This window comes from Artemia franciscana, chromosome 19 (genome assembly GCF_032884065.1).
Source record: "Artemia franciscana chromosome 19, ASM3288406v1, whole genome shotgun sequence".
Lineage (NCBI taxonomy): Eukaryota > Metazoa > Arthropoda > Branchiopoda > Anostraca > Artemiidae > Artemia > Artemia franciscana.
In genome coordinates this window covers 18,407,383-18,431,725 of record NC_088881.1, presented here as the reverse complement: position 1 = coordinate 18,431,725, position 24,343 = coordinate 18,407,383, and the positions used below count along the sequence as shown (strand labels likewise).

The window sequence follows — 24,343 nt, the reverse complement described above, 5'->3', positions numbered from 1 at the left end:
ACAATATTGCAAGATATATGGTAAGGACCATTTAAACTAATTCGGAAATGGAGAAGGACATTACTACTATGATGCCATAGTTCAAATTAATTCAGAATCTTGTGCATTTTATTTCAGAGCCACCATGTGGATTTGGTCAACTCCCATGTGGAGTGACAGGAGTTGCCATTTAATGACAGGAGTTGACCAAATCCACCATGTGGATTTGGTCACCTCCTGTCATTAAATGGTAGCACATTTAATGTGGATTTGGTCAACTCCTGTCATTAAATGGTAGCACAGCCCTTTTACTTAGCAATGTGAAAAATAGAAGGCATTTTACTAATAGAACATAACTAACTCTTTCTATCAATTCTAATGAAATTTTGACCAACAATTACAATACCATGGTTATTTGATTAAGGTTACTCCAGAAATAATTACTCTAATTGCCGTATTTGCTCCAAGTCCTCAATTTTGTGATTGATAAACTATTGTTGGATTTACATAATTACTTACTGTGTCTTTATTATCCTCGACTTCATCCGTAAACTTTGCATAGAAAGCTCCCAAGGCCAATCCAAAATATCGAGAAGTGGTCTCAAGACACATTTCCCATCGCGGTTTAGGCTCGATTGCTCCTATAGAAAATCAGATAAGTTTAAATAATTTACTTAGTTTGAAAGAAACTTCGCAAGGGTGTTAAAGGAAGCATTTACATTCAGAGGAGACATACCTGAGAGAGTTGTTAACGAATGAAAAATACTTACTTCGAAATTGGAAAATATTTACAAAAGGATGAACTATTCCCAAATTACTGTCTTTGGATACAAACGTGTAATTTCTATAAACGAAATTAAAGTTATAACTGGACCTACAAAAATACAAATATAGCAGATTTTTGGGTACACTAGTAATATTAGTAATTAGCTGTAAGTAAAGAGAAAACCGTAGTTCGAGAAACTATAAAATAAGGAATTTTGGAATAATTTGCACTTAAAAAACTTAATTTTATGCTAAATTAATTTTAAAAACCTTTTCCTTAAAATATGTGCTTTTTACTTTTCTAAAGAAAAGTAAAAAGCTCCATTAACTCAAAAATGAGGTAAACTAATGAGGTAAAAACTAGTAAAAACTAGGTAAACTAATCTTCCAAGCATAGACATACCAAAAATCACCATCAATAAATAAATGAAACTTAAAACAAACAGAAATTACAATAGATAACCGAGTCAAGCTAAAAACAAACAAAATTAATATGAGTAGGGCCGACAACACCCATGCTTTCTCAAGACGAGAATATAAGTTGCACTTTACAGAAAAAAAACGATCGTGGATGGTCTTTTGGTATGCATATATTCCTTAAAGTTTCATAGTTCTTTATTCATTAAAGTAAAAAAGTAATATATTGCTTTGTCAACTTTTTGGAACTCAATATGCTTATAGTTTGTTAGGATTTAGTTCGACATCCCCCTCAATATTTTTAAAAGTTTCACCTTAATACTCTTATCTTGGGTAGTGGCAATAGCTTTAATAGCATTAATTGCAGCATGGTCATAGCAAGATAGTCAAAAATTGACTGTCCACTACCCCAGTAAGCCAATAGCCAAGAAAAAAAAATTCTAGCATTTACTGGGGTCAGTAGCCAAAATTATTTTCGGGCTTGTTTGTTGCGTAGGAATCCACTTAGTCAAAAAACTTATTGATTTTACGGCGGTAGGGTTTCTCCCCGAAAAATTGTTCCTGGGGGAGCTTTTATCCCCCAAAAAATTTTCCCCTGCATAAAACATCCCCCATGAAAAGTTTTTGGTTGGGGGGACATCAGCCCCCAAAATTTCACTTTCAAGCTAATTTGAGAGTTGATATTTAAGTCTCAGTTTTTTTCAACCCAAATCTTTTAGTCATTTGAAAAGGTTAGGCTATTTTGACAAGCTAGGCACACATTCTTCTACGATTACCTTCTGACCTTCTGTTTAAGTCAAAAGTCAGGTTTAATCCCCTCCCCAACATTCCAAAACAATTTCAAGAGAATCCCTGTTCCAGTTTGTTTCTGAGACAATGAAGATAGGCTATTTTGATAGCCTGGGTGCACAAAGGTTCTTTTAGTCTAAATTGCTACTTAACTAAGAATTGATTATTAGATCACCAGGACACTTGTATGGTCTTTTGATTTAAGTAACTATTTAATAGTAAATACAATAAAAGTATTATATAGGCTTTTAGAACACAAATATTTAGGTGAACTGAGAAAAAAAATATTTGAGCCCTCCTTTATTCTCTGTACCCTCCCTCCAAGTCATAGCTTAAGTTTCATTTGACAGCCCTAACACTCCCTCAAAGTTTAAGCTTTATGATCCAAGAAAATACAGATATATTGCAGATACTTCATTTCGGTAGCCTCGTACCGTATAATGTCTCCTGACCTACCTTCAAACTTAGACGTGATCAGGTTCTAATTGCCAAGGGAACTTAAGCGTAAGATTGTTGAATCACCAGAGACACGCCATTTTTAAAATTATCCTCCTTCAAAATTTAAAGTTCTCCTACCCCTCGCGCTTCTTTCTCTACCTTTAATTTTCGACTCCATTCCCCAAACTGTTGTAGAGATCCCGAAAATTTGTTGTTTGATAGCCAGGATGTGTGAAGGATCTTTGATTTCCTATTTCTGCAAGTTGAAGGTCAACGCACATTTCCCCCCTCCCCAATCTCGCAAAAAAGGTTCCTGAAGATTTCAACTTGATGCCTGAAACTGAGAAAACTTGCCAGACTTTTGAAAAAGGGGAAAAAAGCCCAAAAGTCGAGGAATTTATTGAAAACTGCGCCACTAAATTCAGCGTGTCAGAAAACTTTACTGCAAATGTTCCTCTATGGGAAAATTTGGAACTTTATTTGGTCCTGGAAGATCGAGAGATGTCTCATTTGATTGGAAATTAAAAGTTCTAGATCCCTTTTAAACTGACCAAGAAATTGAAGGAAAACCACCCCTCTCCCACGTGTTTTCCCCCCAATTTCGTCCAATCAAAACTTTGAGACAGCCATTTTGTTCACCATAGTTGAAAGATCCAATAACTGTATCTCTCTGGGCTAGTTTTGCATGGGCGGGATTATCCACAGGAGAAACTCTGCATGGAGGAGCTATCAGCAGGAGAAATTGTCCATGGGGAAATTTTCTGCGAGGGAAACTTTCCATCGGAGGGGGATTTCTGGGGAAAATTCCGCATAGGGAGACTCCGCCATAACACGAAAAACGATCAAGAATAAAATAAAAATAGGTCTATTTTTTAAATGACTGTATGCTCAGTAGTATTTTTGATGCTGAATCGTCCACAAGAATTTACCTGTGGGAAATTGTCAGTGAAGATGGAATTTTCTGTAGGAAAATTTTCCATCAGCAACTATGGAGGAGTACCAGGGTTCGTTATATCGTAGGGAGGGGGATAAATGCTTAATGTTTCAGAAAGTAAATTTTTACATAAACATTTATTTTTTCGTTAGCATTCTAGTGAACATAGAAGATGATCTGGAGAAGGAGGAAGTATAAGCTAACCTTCGTCCTTTTTTGAGTTGAATTAAGCATGAATGTAGGTGCTGCTCAATAATAGTACCCTTCTTATTTCATTTTTTTTGTGAAATTCAGAGGTTGAAGGGAGTCAACTTTGTCACCAGTAAATTTAGATAGGTTGGACGTGAAAAAATAAAACCAGAAATTTTTTCGAAGATAATCTACTTTTCCGTTTACATGCTATTTTTGATGGCATCTGAATTCCCAAGTCATTACCCCAGTACTGGCGTTTATGGGTTATCTTATGTGGTATGGGTTATCCCGACCTATGTACATTCTGCTACTAATAGTAGTAGTACTACTACTGCTGTTTGTATTAATATTACTAAGGCTAATCATTCTAATGGGAAACTCTTCAGTTATTGTTTAGGGAAATGTTGGGCTAAATCGAAACAAATTGTGTGCATGCAGGTTATCAACAAGACGTATCAGCGATATCTCATAAGCGACTTAAAGTATTAAGTTGAACCTATCAAGGCATGAGGAGGGGCTGTTGGGATAGACCAATAAGGCACAGTATGAATACTATTAATGATTTGACTAATACTACTACTGCTATCACTAATGCTGCTTCCATTACTTCTATTGTTACTTCTGCTATTGTGCCTACTACTATTACCAATGCTAAGGACATTAGTTAAACTTTCAGAAAACGTTGAGGATGGTACTGAACTGAATCAAGACACAGTAGGCATATTTGGGCTATCATTTAAATCTAATCTAAACTGTTAATCCACATTCATTAGTTTTTTTTTAGTAGTCTTAGTTATTATAGCGTATTTTCACGATATTATGTGAAACAGAAATATTCAGCTCAGAATAAAGATTGTTTCCAATAAAGTAAAAATTATGCCCTGGTCTTTAAAAGACACATGGGACGTCGTTCCTACTCGTCTGAGTGTCGTTTTTGACAGTAGTTACTGTTCATTTTGGGTTTTACTTATTTATTTATTATAATTTGTGGTAGTCCTTCGTTTAAAAAATTATTTGACTTGACTTCTGGTCATTTTTGATTGAATGAAGTAATACTTTTTTTTTGAAAAACTTTGTTTTGTAGAAAAGTTTTTTTTTAATTAGCTAAATAAAAAATAAATTTTTTTCAGATGAAAGTAAGAAGCAACGTTAAATCAAAAAATGGACAGACATTACTCTGTATATAAAAGGTCTGCCACCTCTTCAATACCCCTCTCTTCAGGCTAAGCTTTTTAGTACTGTTAAGAAAAACTAAGAATTTGGGCAAAAGTTCAAACTTTAGCGTAAGGAGTGAGGGTATTAAAGAAGGGCAACCCTTTTCATACATGGGATAATTTCTATACCTTTTAAATTTTAGCTTTGCCAATTACTTTCAGCCGAAAAAGCTTGTTTTTTCACTTTAGTTTCTTATCATTTTTCAAATAATGCCAGAAAATCCACTTCCCCCTCCATTAAAAATTTCCTCTCCACAAAAAGTTCTTCTATGAAAATTTCCTCCCACGTAAAATCCTCCCCCAAGAAATTATCACCTGAAAATACAATCCTCGCTGCAAATTCCCACCATAAAATTTGCTGCAGAAGATTCCACCTGAAAAAATCTCCTTAGCGCACTGTCATTTGATAAAAGAGTTGCTTTTCATTCTTTTTGGATTATTTTCTGGTCATACCAAAATCCCCCTATGTGGGAAATTTTTGCACTGTGTTTTAAAAAAAATAATGATGTTAAAACTCGTCGAAAAAGATTTAATCTTTTTTTGTAGGTAATTTTGTTTGTGGGTGGTTTCTCTCCCAGGGAGAAAATGAAATCGTTGTTTAGGGTTAAAATCATGCCTATCAGGAACATATATGTTTACAAGACAAAGGGTGTCTTGTAAACATATATGTTACGAGACATATATATATATATATATATATATATATATATATATATATATATATATATATATATATATATATATATATATATATATGTGTGTGTGTGTGTGTGTGTGTGTATACATACAAATTTTCTTGTTGCTCTTTTATCATTCAGATTAATCGAAACAATAGCTGAAATTCCTGAATCAGCTTCAAATGGCAATTCCACCTCATCTGACAGTAAAAACAAAAACTTTTTTTACATTTTCGGTTACTATGAGCTAGAGCAAGTTCATTCTTTACTAGATGGTTCCTAAGGGGGCAACCATAATTTTGGTTTCCATACACCTAAGAAACAACAATGTGGAACAATTTGATAGTCCGTCCTGCCTTAGAACGGACTAAGAACAACAAAAGTTCTTTCTCCTAAGTAAAATGAGAAATACGGGGTGATGAAGGGACTGTATCAGGCACATCAGGATAGGAAAGAAAGAACAAGTATACTGAGGAACGGTATATCGGAAAAAAATATTTATGCAAACAGTTTAAGAGTTTTACGTAGAAATACGCAATGAGAAATACTAAACATGGGTTTTCGCATCCCTTGGACTGAGGCAATAGTAAATGGGTCGTGAATGAAACCAACAATTGCCTCAGTCCAAGAAATACCTTTCGAAATATCGAGATATCTTTGAAGCCAATATTCCATGCTTATATTTTACAAAATTACCACGAATTCAACAAAAACTTCCTTCATTCGGCCAAAGCTGGGGACTGTCTTTACAAACTTGAAGCCAACAAAGATGATTAGGTAACTTAAGACTATTAAATCCTCGATCTTTTTTTCTTTTCGTTTTTGATTTGAAGATTAAAAAATAAAAGAATGAAGAAAGGTATCTTTTGAAAAGGGAATATCTGAAAAATTTGAAAGAGAAACAGTCAGGGAAAAGGGCGTATATGCTGAAACTAGGCATCGCACTGGCTTTAGAAAGAATCTAATCACAAAATATCGTAGAACAGCCTCAACATTTCCAAAATCGATAGTCTCAGTAATCCAATCTCGAAACGATTGAAGCAAGTTATCTTGAAAACATTCGAATTCAATTTACGCAAAACTACAATTTTGTAGATACACCTTCTGAAAACCGATTAAATATTCTCAGAAGTTAAAGAATAATATTCTGTGTAAAATTAGGAACCAGCCCCATATGGAAGGAATTGGTGATAGAAGACCTACTCATGATGAATTTTGTTGGGTACCCTCTGAAACTTGCAAGTCATGAAGACCCAGTATAACCCTAGTTGGGATACTTAAAAGAGGTATAAATTTCGCGAGGACTTCAATTAGGGATCTTTAGAAGGGTCAGGACTGGTCGCTGTAGTAAACTACTATTGCTGCCTTACACCCCTCTAGACGTACGAAAAGCTAAATGCAAGTCCACCAAATTCGAGCATTAAAACTTAACACAAGAGGAATTAGCACAGGGAACACTAGTCCAAGATTATACTAGGAGTGCACAACGCAAAGTGAAAGCTATCTTGACCTCAGTCACGTTACATAATGTGTAGTGTTAGCTGTATTTTGCTTAATTTCTTGGAAGCTTGTCTACATTTGAACTCATTTATGTTATTTTTATTCATACAAGTCCAAACAAATGAATTAGCTTTAGTCTAAACCCATATTTATGAGAACCTGCACAATCGACTATAGTTGTAAAACAACAATAGGGCATATATTCCTTAATGTGTACCATAAGAATGCTTAAGGAAACCCAAATCTATGAAATACCTACGAACTTGTTCATTGTATAGGCGCTTAAAATTTATTCGTGTCGCTCATCTGGATACTTTATCAATAACAGGTTTCCTATAGCTCACACTAGCTTTGAAGACTTATTCTTTGTATTTTCAGCTAAATTAAAATATTTCATAATGGCTCTTAATCGCATAATCGTATAAAGAATTTTTTGGAAGAACCCTGACTAGCTGAAAGCAATATGAATGTTTTCCCATTTATTAAGTATGATTTAATATGTTCTATCACTTAGAAAGAAAGGACTGACTCTAATACCAAAAACCTGAAACATTATGTATCTGATACATCTGCCATCTAATGCACTCTTTCGTTTAAGCTGGATTTAAACTGCTAATGTTTTTAATTGAGTTTTCCAAGTTATAATACAAAACTTATATTAGATGCAACTGATGAATGAAGTTTCAAGTCATTTTGCACCAACTCTCTGCAAAATTTGACGAGTGGTAAATGAAATTATTTAAATTAGAAAGTTTAACCACTTACCCATAACCTCGGCTCGAAATACGACAAGAACTTCTGAAAACTCCTTGGAAAGGTATTGAAGATAATCATTCGTGAATCGCCACATCAAATAGTTATTCAGAGTGCTATAAAGATTAAAATGGAAATAAGACTTCTAAGAAAAGACAAGTGGATAAAGCCTTGTACACACAGCCATTTCCTTTATAAGAATATTACCTGCATAGGTTCACACGGCTCAAGCTTTTAGAATGGGCCCTGGAAAAACTTCAAGTTAAATACCCGACGTAAAAAAAAGTAGATATAAGAAGGCACTTTGAAAATTCTCTCACAATTTTACGTGCTCAATAAGTTGAAAGTTTCAAAAAACCAGATGAGCTAATTAAGACTACTTTGTCAATCTCGGACTTTCTTCCTATTGATTATTATTATTTTTGCAACATTTAAGCTATGCGATTGCATGCTGCCAAAAGCTACGATAACTCAAAAGATATTGAGCAGATTGCTCAGGTTACTTTCTTACTTTCTAAACTAATAGACTATGCAGAGTAGATTGATTGGCTTTTTCTATTTCGTGTTTCTCATTTGGTTTTTGAGACTTTAAAATTTTGGTTTTTCTAAAATATATATTATCCCTCTCTTGCTCTCAAATTATACAGGGGGTCCAAATTGAAATAAGCAGACTTTAGTCTCCTTAAAATAGGCAAGTTTGTATTCCCCTATGGAGCCCTTGGGAGAGGTGATCACTTTGGAATATTTCCTTGGATTTGAGGAGTTTTGTTTGTATGTATTTTTGCTTGGTGTATTAAGTTGAAACTCTGAGAGAATACTGAGGGAGGAGGTCAAACTAAATCAAAAGATACTATGCGCAATTAAGTGGTCAAACAGGCGTTTCTACAGCATGTCAGGAGCGGTTGAAAGTTTTAGGTCGATACTTTAAGAGAATTTGGGGAGGAGATGCTGGAATAAATGAAAAAACACTCTGAGCATCCAGGTTATCAGAACAATTCCTTAAGAACGACCTTCTCAAAATATATTTATTCAGAATTAAAAATATTTTAAAACACTATAAAATATTAGAATAAGGAGTAAGGGATTAATGAGGAGGCAGCCTCTCCCCATCATACATGGAATAATCACTTTTCGTTTAAAGTTTTAATTTCATTCTTTACTTTCATAAAAAAAACTTGTTTTTCTGCTTATTAATCGATAGAGATCCACCAAAGCTTGCTGCTCTTAGAACTTCAAAAAGTCTTATGCAGAGAGCAGGCAATTGCAGAGCTTTTTTTTCTTAGATACAATGTCCCAATATTTACGACAAACAGAGAATCACTATGCATAAGCTTTTGACGACTGTCAAAGCATCACCCTAAAATGTGCAAAGAGTAAACAATAAGGGATTCTCTTCTGTATGTTGGGATACCGTAAGCAATTAGTCCCTAAGAATGTTCTTTAGTCAACACATCACAAAAGCAGACTCTCTTTCTTCATCTTCTTTCGTAAATTGAAACTATCTAAAAAAGAATAAAAGCTCGGATTCTCCCTCCATAGATTCATTCTAAGTCTAAAAAGTCTCTCTATGGAAGAAGGACATGTGGTGAAAGATATATTACTTTCCTCAAAGCAGCTCTTCCAGTTATGAATTACTTTCCGAACTGAAATGCGACAACAGGAAAAAAGAAGACAGTATGCCTTTCTAAGCTGGAAATCCGATGATAATTGGGCAGCTGAAGGCATTTTGTTAAGGAGGAGGGGCTGACCTGCAAAAATTGGTTTGATATTTTTCTTTCTAAAATTGCACAGTTTTTATAAAAGCTAGTTGAGTCGTTTTTGACGGCAAATATTAAACTTTGGTTTCCTATTGAATAGTGAAGAAAATTGTGTGAATCACATTTATTTTCGGTTCGTTTGCTGTTTGTATTTTATGTTTTCTGTATGTTATTAATAGTCATCCTGGACATAATTACTGATTATTTTGAACAAAATCCGATTAATTCTTTGAGTATAGCAAATTTTTTCCTTGCAGAAATTCAACAACAAAAATTCATACTAAAACAACAAAATCTTGAGCCGTCATATTGGTAGAATTACGTAAATAATTTAATTTTGAAATTGGAATCAGTAACCATTAAGAAAATGCATTTGGCCTCTCAGTTTCAAATCGTGAAGGAAACATTATTTAAGATCTATTAATTGTGAAACATACCTCCTGTCTGTAGAAGATATAATAGACGACACATCTCGCAAGTATTGTCCAGAAACCACAAGTATTTCCGATTTATCATCAATTGCTGCTCCAGGAAATGACGCTCTAAGAACTTCTAGCCACGGAACCTAAAATAACGTAGCAAATTTGTCAGAATAAGCCAAAATTTTTAAAATTTGGTATCCTAAGCTCTCTCTCAGATATACGACATTAAGTAAACGTGATCTTCTTTAATGGATAATTAAAACTGCTATAAATTTTCAAACGGACCCAGTTTTAAAGAAATCTATTAAAAAGCAAATAAGTATTTGAAAGCGATAGCCAATATTTTTTTTCTTTTCTAAATAACGTAGCAAATTTGTCAGAATAAGCCAAAATTTTTAAAATTTGGTATCCTAAGCTCTCTCTCAGATATACGACATTAAGTAAACGTGATCTTCTTTAATGTATAATTAAAACTGCTATAAATTTTCAAACGGACCCAGTTTTAAAGAAATCTATTAAAAAGCAAATAAGTATTTGAAAGCGATAGCCAATATTTTTTTTTCTTTTCTAAATACAGTCGTGGATGTAGGCCATGAAGGTAAATTGGTAAAACAGCTTATAATTCGCTCTTTGCCCGACACTCTTCAGGTCTGAAACAACATCGGATTTGACTATAAATCCGAGATAAGCTGTTTTACTAATTTAGGCATGTACTTCCAAACCCTTAGTGTTTCCATTAGAAGGCACAGTATATTGTTTCATTTAAAGAGGCAGGGTTAAGTCATGTTGCAACCCGCCTCTTTTAGTGAGTCAACTCATAATTTCAAGTTTTATCACCGCCAAATAATTTCATGATTTCATTTTAATCATGATTTCAAATAATTAAAATAAAATCATGAAGCCCATGGTTTTTAATTGAATTATTTATAAAATATAACATCGATCCTAACCTGCTTCTGTACATGCTTACTGCAACAGCAAAAATTAAATAAAAGTACTGCGTTTTCGACCATTTTACTTTCTGGAGTGATTTCAAACAGTTCATGGTAACAAACGGTGAGTAAGGAGCGACTCAGGCTAATAGTAATCGAATTTCTAAAAAAAGGAGTTTCAGGAGCAATTGCTCCATCTAAAAAGTTTACGTTTAATTCCAAATACATTTTACATGTTATATAAAGTTAATGCAGGGTCGGATGAAGGGTGATTGGAGCGATTGGGTCCAATTGGGCCCCGCGTCACCATCAAAATGAAGAAAAAATTGTTCAAAATTGCTTTTGACGATAATGAAAAAATTATGAATTATTGAAATACATAAGTATGAATAAGTAAAAAATACATTTTATTATTATTATTATTATTTATTAAACTTATGACCAACTAGGGCCACATATAAAAAAAGAAAAAAACAAAAACAAAGAAAAACAAATAGAACAAAAACAGATAAATCAATAACACACAAAAAACAATCAGCAACAAAAACAAAAAAATAATTCAGTCAATGGTACATTTAAACATGTCAAAATTGTTGTGGGTAAGTCACACTTGACCAAGTCAGCCAAAGTGGCAGAGAGAGGCGAAAAAGTGGCTCAGAAAGCACCAAAATAAGGGGATTATCCGAAGCAAGTATCCTTATCTGGATAGAAAGAAAAGATTTTCTACGCAGCTCAGGAAAAGATGGGAGGCCACCACCAAAAAACATTCCAGATGCAATACAATTCAAAGGAAGATTAAGAAACCGCCGTAAAGAATTATTATAAAGAACCGGAAGAGAATTCTCACACATAACAGACAGAGATTATACAAAAGCTAGACCATGTAACGGAGTGCAGTAAACTCTGAAAAGAAAGCATCTTACAGAAGGGTCGCAACTCCCGAACTTACGAATGAGTAAGTTAGCCCTGCAGCACAGCGAACGTGAAAGTGCCTTAACATGAAGCTCATCACTCAGAGTTGGAGCCACCGTGAATTCAAGATATTATCAAGTTCACATTGGTGTTTGATTAATGTGAAATTTGATATATATATATATATATATATATATATATATATATATATATATATATATATATATATATATATATATATATATATATATATATATATATATATATATATATGTATATATATATATATATACTGAATCTGTTTTCTATTTGAACATTTAATATATAGAATAGGCCCTGCAAAAAATCCAATCAGGCCCTGCACCTATTCGATCCAAGCCTGGTTTAATGTTACTCAAAAGCTATGAGCCTGAAAAGATTTTCCTAATTTTTGGAAAAAGGGAGGAAACACCCATTAATCAAGAAAGCAAACGATCTTAAGGCATAGCCGAGGTCTAAGTATTTTATTCTCTAGTCAATTCTTTTTCTGAGGCGGCAATTCCGTCAAATGCAGAGTTGTCATTTCGCTTCGTTGGTTCAACTAGACAAACATGAGAAGGTTGAACTTAAGGGGTTTCTCACTCAAAATTACGATTAGGCACAGTTTATCCTTAGCCATTCTTCTTGTAATTATTTATACAATATAATTTTCTATATATATTTATTAGCCAGCAGCTTGGTGTTTGGAGGCTACTTATTCTCCAGACTCTGTTTAAGCTGGTTACAGCTAACTAATACATCACTTAATCGCTTCTGAACAATCCGAGTGGTTAGTCCTTTGATCTAATTTATGCATTCTCACGCCCTCCAATTACAGCTGCATCTAGTCTTTTGAGGGGAATTTTTCACTTCGGAACACAAATATGTAAAGTATTTGAATGGACTGCAGCCAGCAAGTATATATTATAGAAATAAGTTCCTGATTGTTGAATAAAATATTTTTTGCTCTATATATTGATACACAACAACAACAGTGTCAAGTGTAGCAATCTAGAATGCAAACCCGAAACAGGTTTTATAATTATTTTGGAATTATAAAACAAAATAATTATCGGCTTTAAGATTTGATTAGATCAAAATTTTTCAGCAGATTTTTTTTCTATCTTTTTTTTCTAAAAACCGCCGAAATCACTAATTCTGGCAAACTCCAAACTCTAAATTCTTTTTAGTGGCCAAAAATATAAAGCCACGGTAAAGAGGTGTTTTCGGCCATGTTGGGACACCGAACTATGATTTTCCCCCAAGGAGGACCAAGTTACTATGGGTTTAAAATTCTTAGATATCCAATCAATCCAAGAGTATTAAAGCACCATATATTGAGCTTCCTAGTTGTAGAGGAGATATTGCTGCACAGTGGCACTTTCGGTATTGAAATATTGCTGCACAGTGGCACTTTCGGTATTGAAATATTGCTGCACAGTGGCACTTTCGGTATTGAAAAGTCATATAGCTCATAGGCTAAAAGTTAACTCGTTAATATGGATATTTTTCTTAATGCTTGATTTAACTTTTGATTCTCATGATTTTTCATGAAATCATGCCTAGGGATGAATAAATGGACATAATCTATTGTGGAACAGCGGTGGGTCAGTGTGTAGATGGGGGGCAGATGCCTTAGAGATGCATCAGTGGGCAAACTGTCAAACTCTCCAAGAGTCTTCACACAAACACAGAAAAGGGTATTGGGAGGGTAGGGTAGGAAATGTCCCCTCATCTCCCTTCATTTAGACTAGAACAGAATAAGTTTGCTGCGGGCGAGTCCTCCCTTCTTCTTGGAGAAAATATTTCGGACATTGATTTAATTAACTAAACTGCTTGGAATTGAAATCGAATCTGTCTTGATTCTCTGGAATATTTTTTGTCTGTGTCTTTAATATTAGTGCGAAGTAATAATAAAGAAGCTTTTCCTATGTAGCATAAATCATTACATTTACACGCCTGCCAGCAAAGGGGTTGGAAAGGCATGGTGGAGTATCATGAGCATTGCCATAAAATTTATCGCATGGGGAGCACGTTTTAACAGGAGCTTTATTTCAGCGATTTTAAAAATTAATGTTGCTCTTTTCCTATTTATATACAATGTTTCAATGTTTTCAAACATGTTTATACAATGTTTTTAAACATCACAGAACCCTATTGTAGAGGTCATGATGGATTGAATCAGGTAGAATACCAAAAGTCACCCAGAATATCAACCTATGTGAATAACAATACCCCTCTCCCACCACTAAGAATTATTTAATAAAATAATTATTAAGGACGTATTCCAAACAATTATTATTCATTGAAAATTTTGACTAAAAACTCCAATTTTTTCAAAAAATTTAATTGCTTATATTACATTTTAATTCTAAGCGGAAAAACTGAAAAGCAGGGGACTACCAATCATAATGATGGTCGAATGATCAGTTGTGTTTTTGTTTCAATCAATCAATTCAATTTATTCAATAGATAAATTTTACAACAGATAACAGGTTTTACAACAGGTTTTTGGGGCCGGTACTTCTTATCATACCTTGGTTAAGTCTGGGCATGATTTGAAAATGATCAAAAATAAAGCGAAACTGAACTGAAACTTAAAACATTAAAACTTGAAACGAACCGAGAGGGATCCATCTATGAGATGGGCTGCCCTGTCCTCAACTCCTCACTTTTTAAGCTAATGTTTGACTTTCCTCACATTTCACTCAGAAAAACTACTGAAATACAAGGGTCGTCAAACTGGAATGCAAATCTTTTTTAAAGCACTTGGTAACTTTAGGGCAAAGAGCAAGGATTTGAAGATGGGACAGCCTACCTCATACAGCCTACAGAATGATTTCTGTTTGCTTAATGGTTTAGTGTTGCTCCTCACTTTGAGTTTCAAAAAAATAGTTTTCTCTCCTTACCATCTAAAAGGGGTAAGTTTTGTCTTCGTCTTTTAGTTCCGAAAATACCATTGACTGACAGATACTACATTGACATTCTACACTCTATTCACAGCCTAAAGACATTCTTTTAGTTTTTTTTTTTTTTTATTTTTTAATGTTTTCTATCTTCGGAGTCTAGAGGAATTAAACATTGTCTGTCCAGTTTTTCAAGAAAACATCCCCACAAAACTCTTTAGTTTCTTTTTTTTTGTTTTGCTTTTTTCTAGGAGCCTAAATTCTAAATAAATGAGTGAGCATGGGACCGAAATCCCCCCGCACAAAATTTAATCTTAGAAGTTTCAAACCTGTGTGAAATAAACGATGCCAGATAAATAATACAAGGTATGATTTTAAAAACCTCTCTAATATTTCTTAAAACCGGATTTACTCACTAATATTTGGTTTCATAAGCCACTACTTTTTGTTTATCTTCTGAAGAAAACCGAACCAGTATTTTAATCGCATCTTCCGTATTTTCCATTGCTTTTGTATTTACAAATATGTCGTCTTTCACTCAAACCTATTGTCTGTTCCTCCCCTACGGGAAAAAAGTGTCATTTTAAAGATGAGATATCATGAGAAAATCACGAAATTAAAAGAACGGAGCACAATTATATACGGAAGTTTTTGGTTGAAAGCCGGGTAAGGACTAGATTGTATAACAGAAATAAAAGAAAATTGAAGTAGATCAACGTTTATCACCCATCTACTATTTCTTTTTATCAATTTCAGCTGTTAAACTTTTATATGAATATATATATATATATATATATATATATATATATATATATATATATATATATATATATATATATATATATATATATATATATATATATATATATATATATATATATTTATATAAAAGTTTAACAGCTGAAATTGATTAAAAGAAATAGTAGATGGGTGATAAACGTTGATCTATTTAGATTTTCTTTTATTTCTGCCTATACAATCGAAATATACATATATACATAAAATGTTTAATTTTCACATGGAAAAGTTTACATTATTTCTGATTATTAGACTTCAGTTCAATTTTAGTTTGGTGACCACTGTTCCAAGACTTGAGCCACTGTTGGTTCTTCTGAAACCTTGAACGTCTTAATACTCGCTCCTAATCTCCGTTGAATCAGGAAATCGTTAATTTTGTTTGCGGTGGTACCATTTTGGGATGTCCAAGTGTATTTATGGATTTTTTTTCACACTGAGAGAGCTTACCGTCGATCAGCAAATCTTGTCGTTGACATTATGAGCATCAAACAAAGACAATTTTTCTCAGCTACAAAAATAAACCTCTGAGGTGTCATGTGATGTCTGATTGCGAAGTTTACGGCATTATCTCTAGGACCTGACCTTATAAATTGCGTATCACTTCCTTGTTTCTAGACAATAATCCTGAAAATTTGGTCCAAAACAACAAATTCAAAATTTTGTTTACTTTGAGAAATTTTGATCAAGTATTACTTTGATCAAGTCTTTAGGCACTTAATGTAGCTATAAGGCTTGGACACAGAAGTAGACTAAAATCAACGAAGGAGGCTTGAAGACTTGTAGGAGGGTGTTGACAATATTTACTTATATTAAAGTTCTGGTTCCAAAAAGATGGACTAAGCTCTCTCAGCCTTGACCTCCCTGATAATAGCTAAAATCCATTGGGCTTTGGGGCTAGCGTAAAGACCAAGGTAATTGACCAGGGGGCGAGCCCCCTCATATACGTAATAATTTATGCTCGCTTAGAGTTTTAGTGTAGCTCCTTACTGTCAGTTGAAAAAACTTGTTTTTTTTTTATTTTGATTTCTGATCGTTTTTTAAATAGTTCTGGGGAATTAGCACCCCCTTCATAGAAAATTCCTTTCCTTCATGATAAATTCGTCTATAAAAAGATCCTCTAACGTAACCCCTACCGTCCCACCAGAAAAAATCCCTTCTGAAAACATCTGCATATTTCGCAATATCATAGACTGTATGTAAACAATGGGAAAGTTCACAACTTGTAGCCCTACCCCGCAGGGTCTGTGGGGGATTAAATCATCCTCAAAGATATGGATATTACATTTTTCGACTATGCTGAACAAAATAGCTATCTCAAAATTTTGATTGGGCGACTTCGGAATAAAATGAGCGTGGTAGGTAGCCTAGTTGGCCTCCAATTTTTTGGTCACTTAAAATGGGCTTAGTTCATTTAATTACCGTTCGAATTATTCCTCTCATGATATTCTGGGACCACTGGGTCGATAAAATCGCCCCTGGAAAAAAAAAACACGCATCCGTGATCAATCTTCTGGCAGAAAATGCAAAATTCCACATTTTTTATAGATAGGAACTTGAATCTTGCACAGTGGGGTTCTTTGATATGCTGAGTCAGACAGTAAGATTTTCATTAAGGTTCTAAGATCCTTAGGGGTGTTTCCCCCTTTCTTAAAATAAGGTAAATTTTCTCAAGCTCGTAACTTTTGATGGATAAAACTAAACTTGACGAAACTTATATATTTGAAATCAGCATAAAATGCAATTATTTTGATGTATATATTGGTATCGAAACTCCATTTTTTAGAGTTTCGGTAACCATTGAGCTGGGTCGCTCCCTACTTCCAGATCGTTACCACGAACTATTTGACTCTAATCTTCTTGGCTCAAATCAAAGAATCATAACAGGTATCACTATATAGATATAACAGCCTTCAATATTTGATTCCCTCATTTGGATAAAACAAAAGCTAATTATTCCTTTCTCAAATGTAAATTGGTGACTGGGTTATTAGCTTTTTGTAATGCATGCTAAGTAGCCTAGTGATAACAATGGGAAATGCCTTGAAACTTGCCGAAACAACAATGTGATTTTAGTACCAGTTTCAAATCAAGGAGGCACACTCGTGTCTCTATAAAGAGGCGACACACGACAATGTTAAGCGATCTTCGGTTCCAGTGGTCGCAGACGGATGGGGAGGGATGCATTTCGTAGCCCGAGCTCGAACTAAGAAACCTGCAAAATTTCATCCCCCTCCAACTTTGTCTTCATGGGGAAAATCTGGCCGAAAGTTTCGACCTGTCAACCCAAGCCCCCCTTTAACGTTGTCCGATCGGGCTGAAATTCACAAGTTAAGGTCCCCTAGGGCCCAGGAGCTTATCCGCGAAATTTCAGCTTGATCCGATAACTCCTTCCCTGTTTTCCAGAAACCACGCATAGCCACTTAAAATTCATTTACTTTTTTTTCCTAGACGCCTACAGGTCACATCCGACATCGGATCTGGGTGTACGAAGACTCATTCGATGCGGAATTCTCCGAGTAAGTGCCCATGAAAGTTTCGTAGGAAAATCTTAACCCCCCGAAAGTTTCGACCCTCCAACCCCCCCCCCCCCCCACCCCTTTTAACGTTGTCCGATCGGGCTGAAATTCCCAAGTTAAGGTCCCCTACGGCCCAGGAGCTTATCCGCGAAATTTCAGCTCGATCCGATAACTCCTTCCCTGTTTTCCAGAAACCACCCATTAGCTATTTAATTAACGGATTTCTCTCCATAAGAGCCCATGTTAATTTGAAATTTTTAAAAGCTATTGAGAAGTTATATTTACACACATGCAAGTTATTAGCTCAGTTGGTAGAGCGTGAGACTTTTAATCCTCGGGTCAAGGGTTCAAGTCCCTTACGGGAGGTTTTTTTCACAACATCAAAAAAATTTTGATAACACCTGGACAGCTTATCATTTGAGAGATAACAGAATATTAGCTTCTTATGAGCAAAAGAAACATTTCGGTCATTCTATCTATTTTTTTTCTATTTTATACAATGATTTAAAAGCGGGGGGGGGGGCGGCAGCCACCCAAGTTCCTCTCCTAATTCCTGTACGAGGAGTACAGGAATTATTAAATTACATCCACCATGGATTGTAGAAAAACGTACAGAAATAATATGAAAAAAACTTCGTTTTCTTAAAGAGTTAAAGAGGCTGCGTCCCAAAGTCGAACCTTAAAACGTACAGGAATTAGAAGAGGCAGTTGGGGGGCTGCCGCCCCCCAAACCCCCAGCTTTTAAAGACTCTTTTGTACAGGTTTTTTGTTTTTTTGCTAACCCCCAGCTCTTGGCTTCGGAAAGGCCCTCTTTTAATTAACAAAAAATTGAAATGAATGAATAATGGAATAACTTCGAAAAATGTTAAACACAGAGGACAGGAGAACCATTGCGCCGAAACTAGTAATTAGTAACAATGAAGTCCCCCCCAAAAAAACTGCCTCTTCTAATTCCTGTACGTTTTAAGGTTCGACTTTGGGACGCAGCCTCTTTAACTCTTTAAGAAAACGAAGTTTTTTTCATATTATAAAATTAAGAGCCATCCCAAATACAATCAAGCAGTTTGCAGTAAGGAACTACGAGTAAAAATGACACGTGCTAATAATGCAGAAAACTCGAAAGAAAATTGAATTCTACTAAGAACATGGATATCAAAAGAACTTACATTACTGTAGGTTTCAAATTACTATTTAAAGGTTATTAGCATCAGAAAAATTCCCATATTTTCTCCAAAGCGGAGAAACATTTCCCAAAAGAGAAACTGATCTTGATGAACATTGCACCATCTAATTCATCATATTGTAAGATTCCAATATCGGGATTTTCAAGTTTTCATTTGGAAAACATAATATTTTATGTTTCTCCCGAGAAGATTTGTCAAGGATTAATATAAAAATTCTTCCACAAAATAAGATTTTCCGAGAAAAGTAAGAGCTCAAAAAATGAGCAGAAATAAAAATGAAACCAAAGATGAAATGAAAGCAAATGAAACCAATATATAATAAACTGACAATCCACGGTATTTTTTTTTTTTTTTTTTTTTTTTTTTTTTTTAAGTGAAGTCCAAATCATGTTGCAGCACAGTTAGATGTCGGGACTGGAAGACTCGCGCTGCTAGACGAGAACGAAGTGGCTCCCTTCGTATACATAATAGTTTTTGTTTCCTTAAACTTTTAGTGTTTCTTTTTACTGCTATTTGAATTTTTTACTACACTGTTCGTGGGGACGAACTGTAAGTAAGGAGCGATCGGTGCAATAATAATCTTAATTTTAAAAGAGGAGTTTTGATAATGACTAATAATCAAAAGAACTGACTTTTTAGGTTGATTCCAAATTTACAAAATTTATTAAGCTTAATGATACCAATCAAAACAAAAGAGTATGAAAAAATTTGCCTGATTTTGAAAAAAAAGGGGAAACAGCCCTAAAAAGTAATCTTAATGAAAATCACACAATCAAAATCGGCATATCAGGGAACATTATTAGAGAGGTTTCGAGCTCCCGTCAACAGAAATGTGGAACTTTGCACTTTTTGTCAGAATAATGGTCAAGGATATGTATTTATTTGTTTTTGCTGTTTTTGTCCAGTCTGACCACATCTAACCAACGGTCCTAGTAAAGGAACACAGGAGAGGGCTGATTTTCAAATGGAAATTAAATTCTAGTGCCCTTCAAAGTGACCAAAAAGATTGAATTGCAAATTACACCCCCCCCCAGATCCCTATTTCCACAAAGCCATCCGTTTTAGATGGTTTTAACCCTTCTATTCAAGGTCATATTACGAATCTTGAAAGCTCTAAATACTTATATAACTCACAAAACCCTCGGACAAATTTTAATTCCCTTTTAAGAGCTTTTTTCTAGAGAAATTTAATAACTCCTCCTCCCCCTCAATAAATCCACCCAGGCTGTGTTGAACAGTAGTAAATAAAATCTTTTTATTGTTCTACTTTTCTAATCCATTTTTTTCTTTTTCTTAATCCGTGCAATCTAAAATTTGTTACATTATTTGAAACATATAAATCTGGCAGTAATTGTCACAATAATTTTGTGACTGTTATAAAACAGAAAAATGTACACAACGTCTCCAAATGCTAGATACCTGACTTTTGTTCAACTATTAGCTTCATTAATGTAATAATCGTTTTTTATCCTTAATCGCTATTTCATAGTTTATATTGGAGTTTTTATCGGTTTTTTCTTTATCAGTTCGATTTATTTCTATTCGCCATTAAGAAGCCCAGATAGAGGTTCTGGCAAGTACTTGCACAATCTTTAAGTTGTTCCTTTCCCTTTAAAAAAAGATAAAGGGGAAAGCGTTTTCGGTTTTTCTTATCCTTTCCTTTCTGGTCAATTTTCTTCATATGAAAGGAAGTTTTTATTAACTTTGCTCTTACCAATTTACTACATTTCTTTTTGTAGCTTTGACAGACGCTTTACATTTTTGATCCTACATAAAAAGAGATAACACTACTTACGCAAAATCTTGAGGACTTTATATACTTAGTGGTTGAAACCTTCATTTATAGCCCTTTTAGGCCAAAAACAAATAAACTGAGCCATAGCTAGATCTTTTAACGTTCTTTTCCTTTGTTGGTTAATTTTCTTTTATCTCGAAGAAAGTCACAATAGCAACATATTAATAACATTAAACATGGTGCCAAATTATGTGCCGATGTGCCCAATTAAAAATATACTAAAAACATTAGATTGATGGCCAATTATGTGCCCATGTGCCCGATTAAAAACACATTAAAATCCTTGGACATGGTGCCCAATTGTGTACTTGCAAATAAAAATACGTATTGATGATTATTCCTCAGCTTTTATGAAATGCCATTTGGTTTTAATATTTTTTAGCTGAACTATATTACAGGTTAATATGTTTAAGAAACAAATTCACACGAGGATGAGCTCAAGGCCTAGCCTCCACTATAAACATAGTTTTCCCAGTAATTTCCTATATCCTCACGTTATACGATTTATGTTATGTCAATTTAACGTCATTTCTACAGGCGCATATACTACACACAATGTGGGATTTCGGGCCACTCCACTCCCCAAAATCTTGAGATCTCTCACAATTTTCTCCATAATTCTCTATGTTTTGGCCATGATATCACTTATCTGTCGTTTTTTGTTTGTTAGAATCTTTGCCCCTCCGAAATAAATTCCTGTATATGTACGTCAATTCATACATATTTATTTGAATACGTATAACACGTTCATAATTAGTAATTGTTGCAACTCAGTCTTATCACAGACAGTAGAAAAAATTTTGATCACCTGAATTTACATGATCTAGACGAAAAGGCCAAAACAAACGAAACTAAATAAAAGCGTTACAAAAATGAAGAGATTTTTTCGATAACTGAAAAAAACAATAACACTTTGTCTGACAACAGAAAAAAACATCACTTTTCGCGAAGGTATATAAATTTTACGACACATCCTCAATGGAAAAATAGAATTCGGGTTCTTGGGATTTTGGTCCCTTCAATACACCCTTTCGTTGGTTCAGGGCAAGGCATACACTTTCCAGCGCAAATCATTTCATAATTAGAGGAGGTATAAAATTCCGTAGTTCAATAGCTCCTTTTAACAACGATTGTTGTCCTATGTTTTCCTATCGTTTTTCAGCACGGGGCTTAAAAGGGTTTTGACCATTTAAATAGGTTTCTCCTGGGTTTTTCTTGTATGTGATATATTTTATGTGTATGAAATCCAATTGAAGATTTTTTTTTTGTCCAACAACTAGGGCAGGCTGTGCTAAAACGTTAGAAGGCATCCTAAGGTGTTAGAAAGAGTTAATGACTTTTGTAGTTTTGAAGTCTACTATTAACTAGTTAGAAAATAACTTTTGGCCAAATATTTCTTAGGAAATCTATTCTACTGCAAAAAAATAGCGATCAAATTTTGAAAACAATTGAGCTGTTCTGAACAGAATGTTGGCGGGTTTCAAAATGACGCACGTCTCCGTAATTGTTTTCCACTCTGTCCGTTTAGCTTAAGGTTCTTTTCAAAATTTTCGATCAATTGAACCCTTTTCCTAGTTTCTACAATCCACCCTCCTAAGCGAAGTGGCAAGAAAAAAAATACCCCGGAGAGGCATCCGTCCTTACTTAGCCACTGCTGGATTGGCTCTGATGATCTAACCACATACAACCTTTCCCAGTGTCTAACGTAGGATTCTATATTTACAGTTAATTTTTGTTGCCTTTAGCCAAAAAAAAAATACTATAAGAAAAAATCATCTTAAAATGTGTTTTGTTTCTAGCAAAATGCAAATAACGCTCAAATTTTCAAAAGGCTTAGCCCCCCCTCCTCCAGTTTGTGATAATCTGAGATTGATTTAAGTGTGATTAAATTTAAAAACAGCAAGTATTTTCAACTGGAAGTGAGCAACAATATTGAAACTTAAAAAGAAAAGAAATTATTCCGTATTTGAGGGGGTCACCCTCCTCAATACCTCACTATTCACGCTGAAGTTCTTTAGCACTATAAAAAAAACCTTATTCTAACTAAAGTGTCCTTGCGTTTCAAGAATCATTCTTGAAAAACTGGGACAATCATTCAAACTTTATCGTAAAGAGCGAGGAATGGAGGAGGGGTGGTACCCCCTCATATACGGATTAGTTTCTGTTCGTTTTAAGTTTTAATGTTGCTTCTTACTTTCAGTTGAAAAAAAAACTTTTTTTTTCATTTTTTCCTGATTGCTTTCAAATAATTCTGAGAAATCTGCCCCCCCCCCCAGTTAAAATTCTCTCTCCTCACTAGAAAATCCTGCATGGAAAGTTCCTCCTACATAAACTATCCCTCCCTGGAAAATTCCCTCCGGACAATTCCATCCTGCTGGAAATTAGAGCTGTAAAATTTCCTGCGGAGGGTTCTGCCTGAAAAATTTTCCCTTGCGCACTTTAAATTGAAAAAGACTTTAATTCCATTGTTTTTCCTGAGGCCATAATATTTACGCTGACTTAAATAAATGATAATTGCACTTTGGAATGTCAAAAAGTTAAAAAACAAAAATCATATTGACATTTTGACTGACACATTAAGACGTTTTGAACTGGACATGTTAGGTTTCAGAAACCCATATCCCAGAGGGTGGTCGGCGTCTACCACCCCCCGGAAAATACCCCCCCAGAAATAACTCCCCACGAGCCCCCTCCCCCTAAGGAAAATCCCACCACCGTGGAAAATACCCCGGAAAATGTCCCCATGAAAAATAACCCCACGAAAAGTACCCCCTCCCAGAAAATACCTCCTAGGAATACCCCCCGGATGTTACCCCCTCCCATGGAAAATGCCCTCCACGGAAAATATTCCTACTCTCGAAAAAGAACCCATAAAACCCCCTCCCTCCGGAAAATTTTACCCCCAAGTTGTTGGTTGGTCTCCAATTCCTCTGGACTTTAACAAAGGACTAGAACTCTCAATTTCTGACCAAATGAGCACAGTCTGAAGTTTCTGCAACCTTGAGGTGGAAATATTGATGAAAAGAGGGCAGACACCCTCGTTTATGGAACGATTTCTGCTCATTTTGGGGTTTAATGTTATTCTTTATTTTCATAAAAAGCGGAGACCAGAAATCATTAGGGAGTAGACATCAATTTCACATCTTTGATGCGTTTTTAAAATTTCCTTTTGCCCCCCCCAACAGAAAAACCTTTGTTGGAAAATACCTTTTGCTGGCTTTTTGCTTGACTTTAAAAACATTCAGAAATTAGCCTTTTTCAAATGAAAGTACGCTAAGAAAAGTTTTTCACCCCTGATCGTCCGCAAGAAATTTTAAATTTTCCGGGTGGAATTTTCAGCTAGCGGAATTTCACGGAAATTTTTTTCTATTGAGGGAAGGACTTCTTCATGGAGGGGGAGCCGTATTTCCCGGTATTATTTAAAAACTATCAGAAATTAAATAAA

The 24,343-nt window shown here is 34.7% G+C and overlaps 1 protein-coding gene across 7 annotated transcripts in view; it reads right to left on the bottom strand.

The window, feature by feature from the left end:
- The window catches only part of LOC136039368 (endothelin-converting enzyme 1-like), a 223,018-nt gene that overhangs the window by 57,778 nt on the left and 140,897 nt on the right, over window positions 1-24,343 (bottom strand). For all 7 annotated transcript variants that reach the window (XM_065723039.1, XM_065723038.1, XM_065723043.1 and 4 more), the window contains 3 exons: window positions 9,853-9,980; window positions 7,671-7,774; window positions 499-620 (listed from right to left, as the gene is read on the bottom strand). In XM_065723039.1, coding sequence (XP_065579111.1) covers window positions 499-620; window positions 7,671-7,774; window positions 9,853-9,980 — 354 coding nt within the window. The remainder of the gene's footprint in view (window positions 1-498; window positions 621-7,670; window positions 7,775-9,852; window positions 9,981-24,343) is intronic.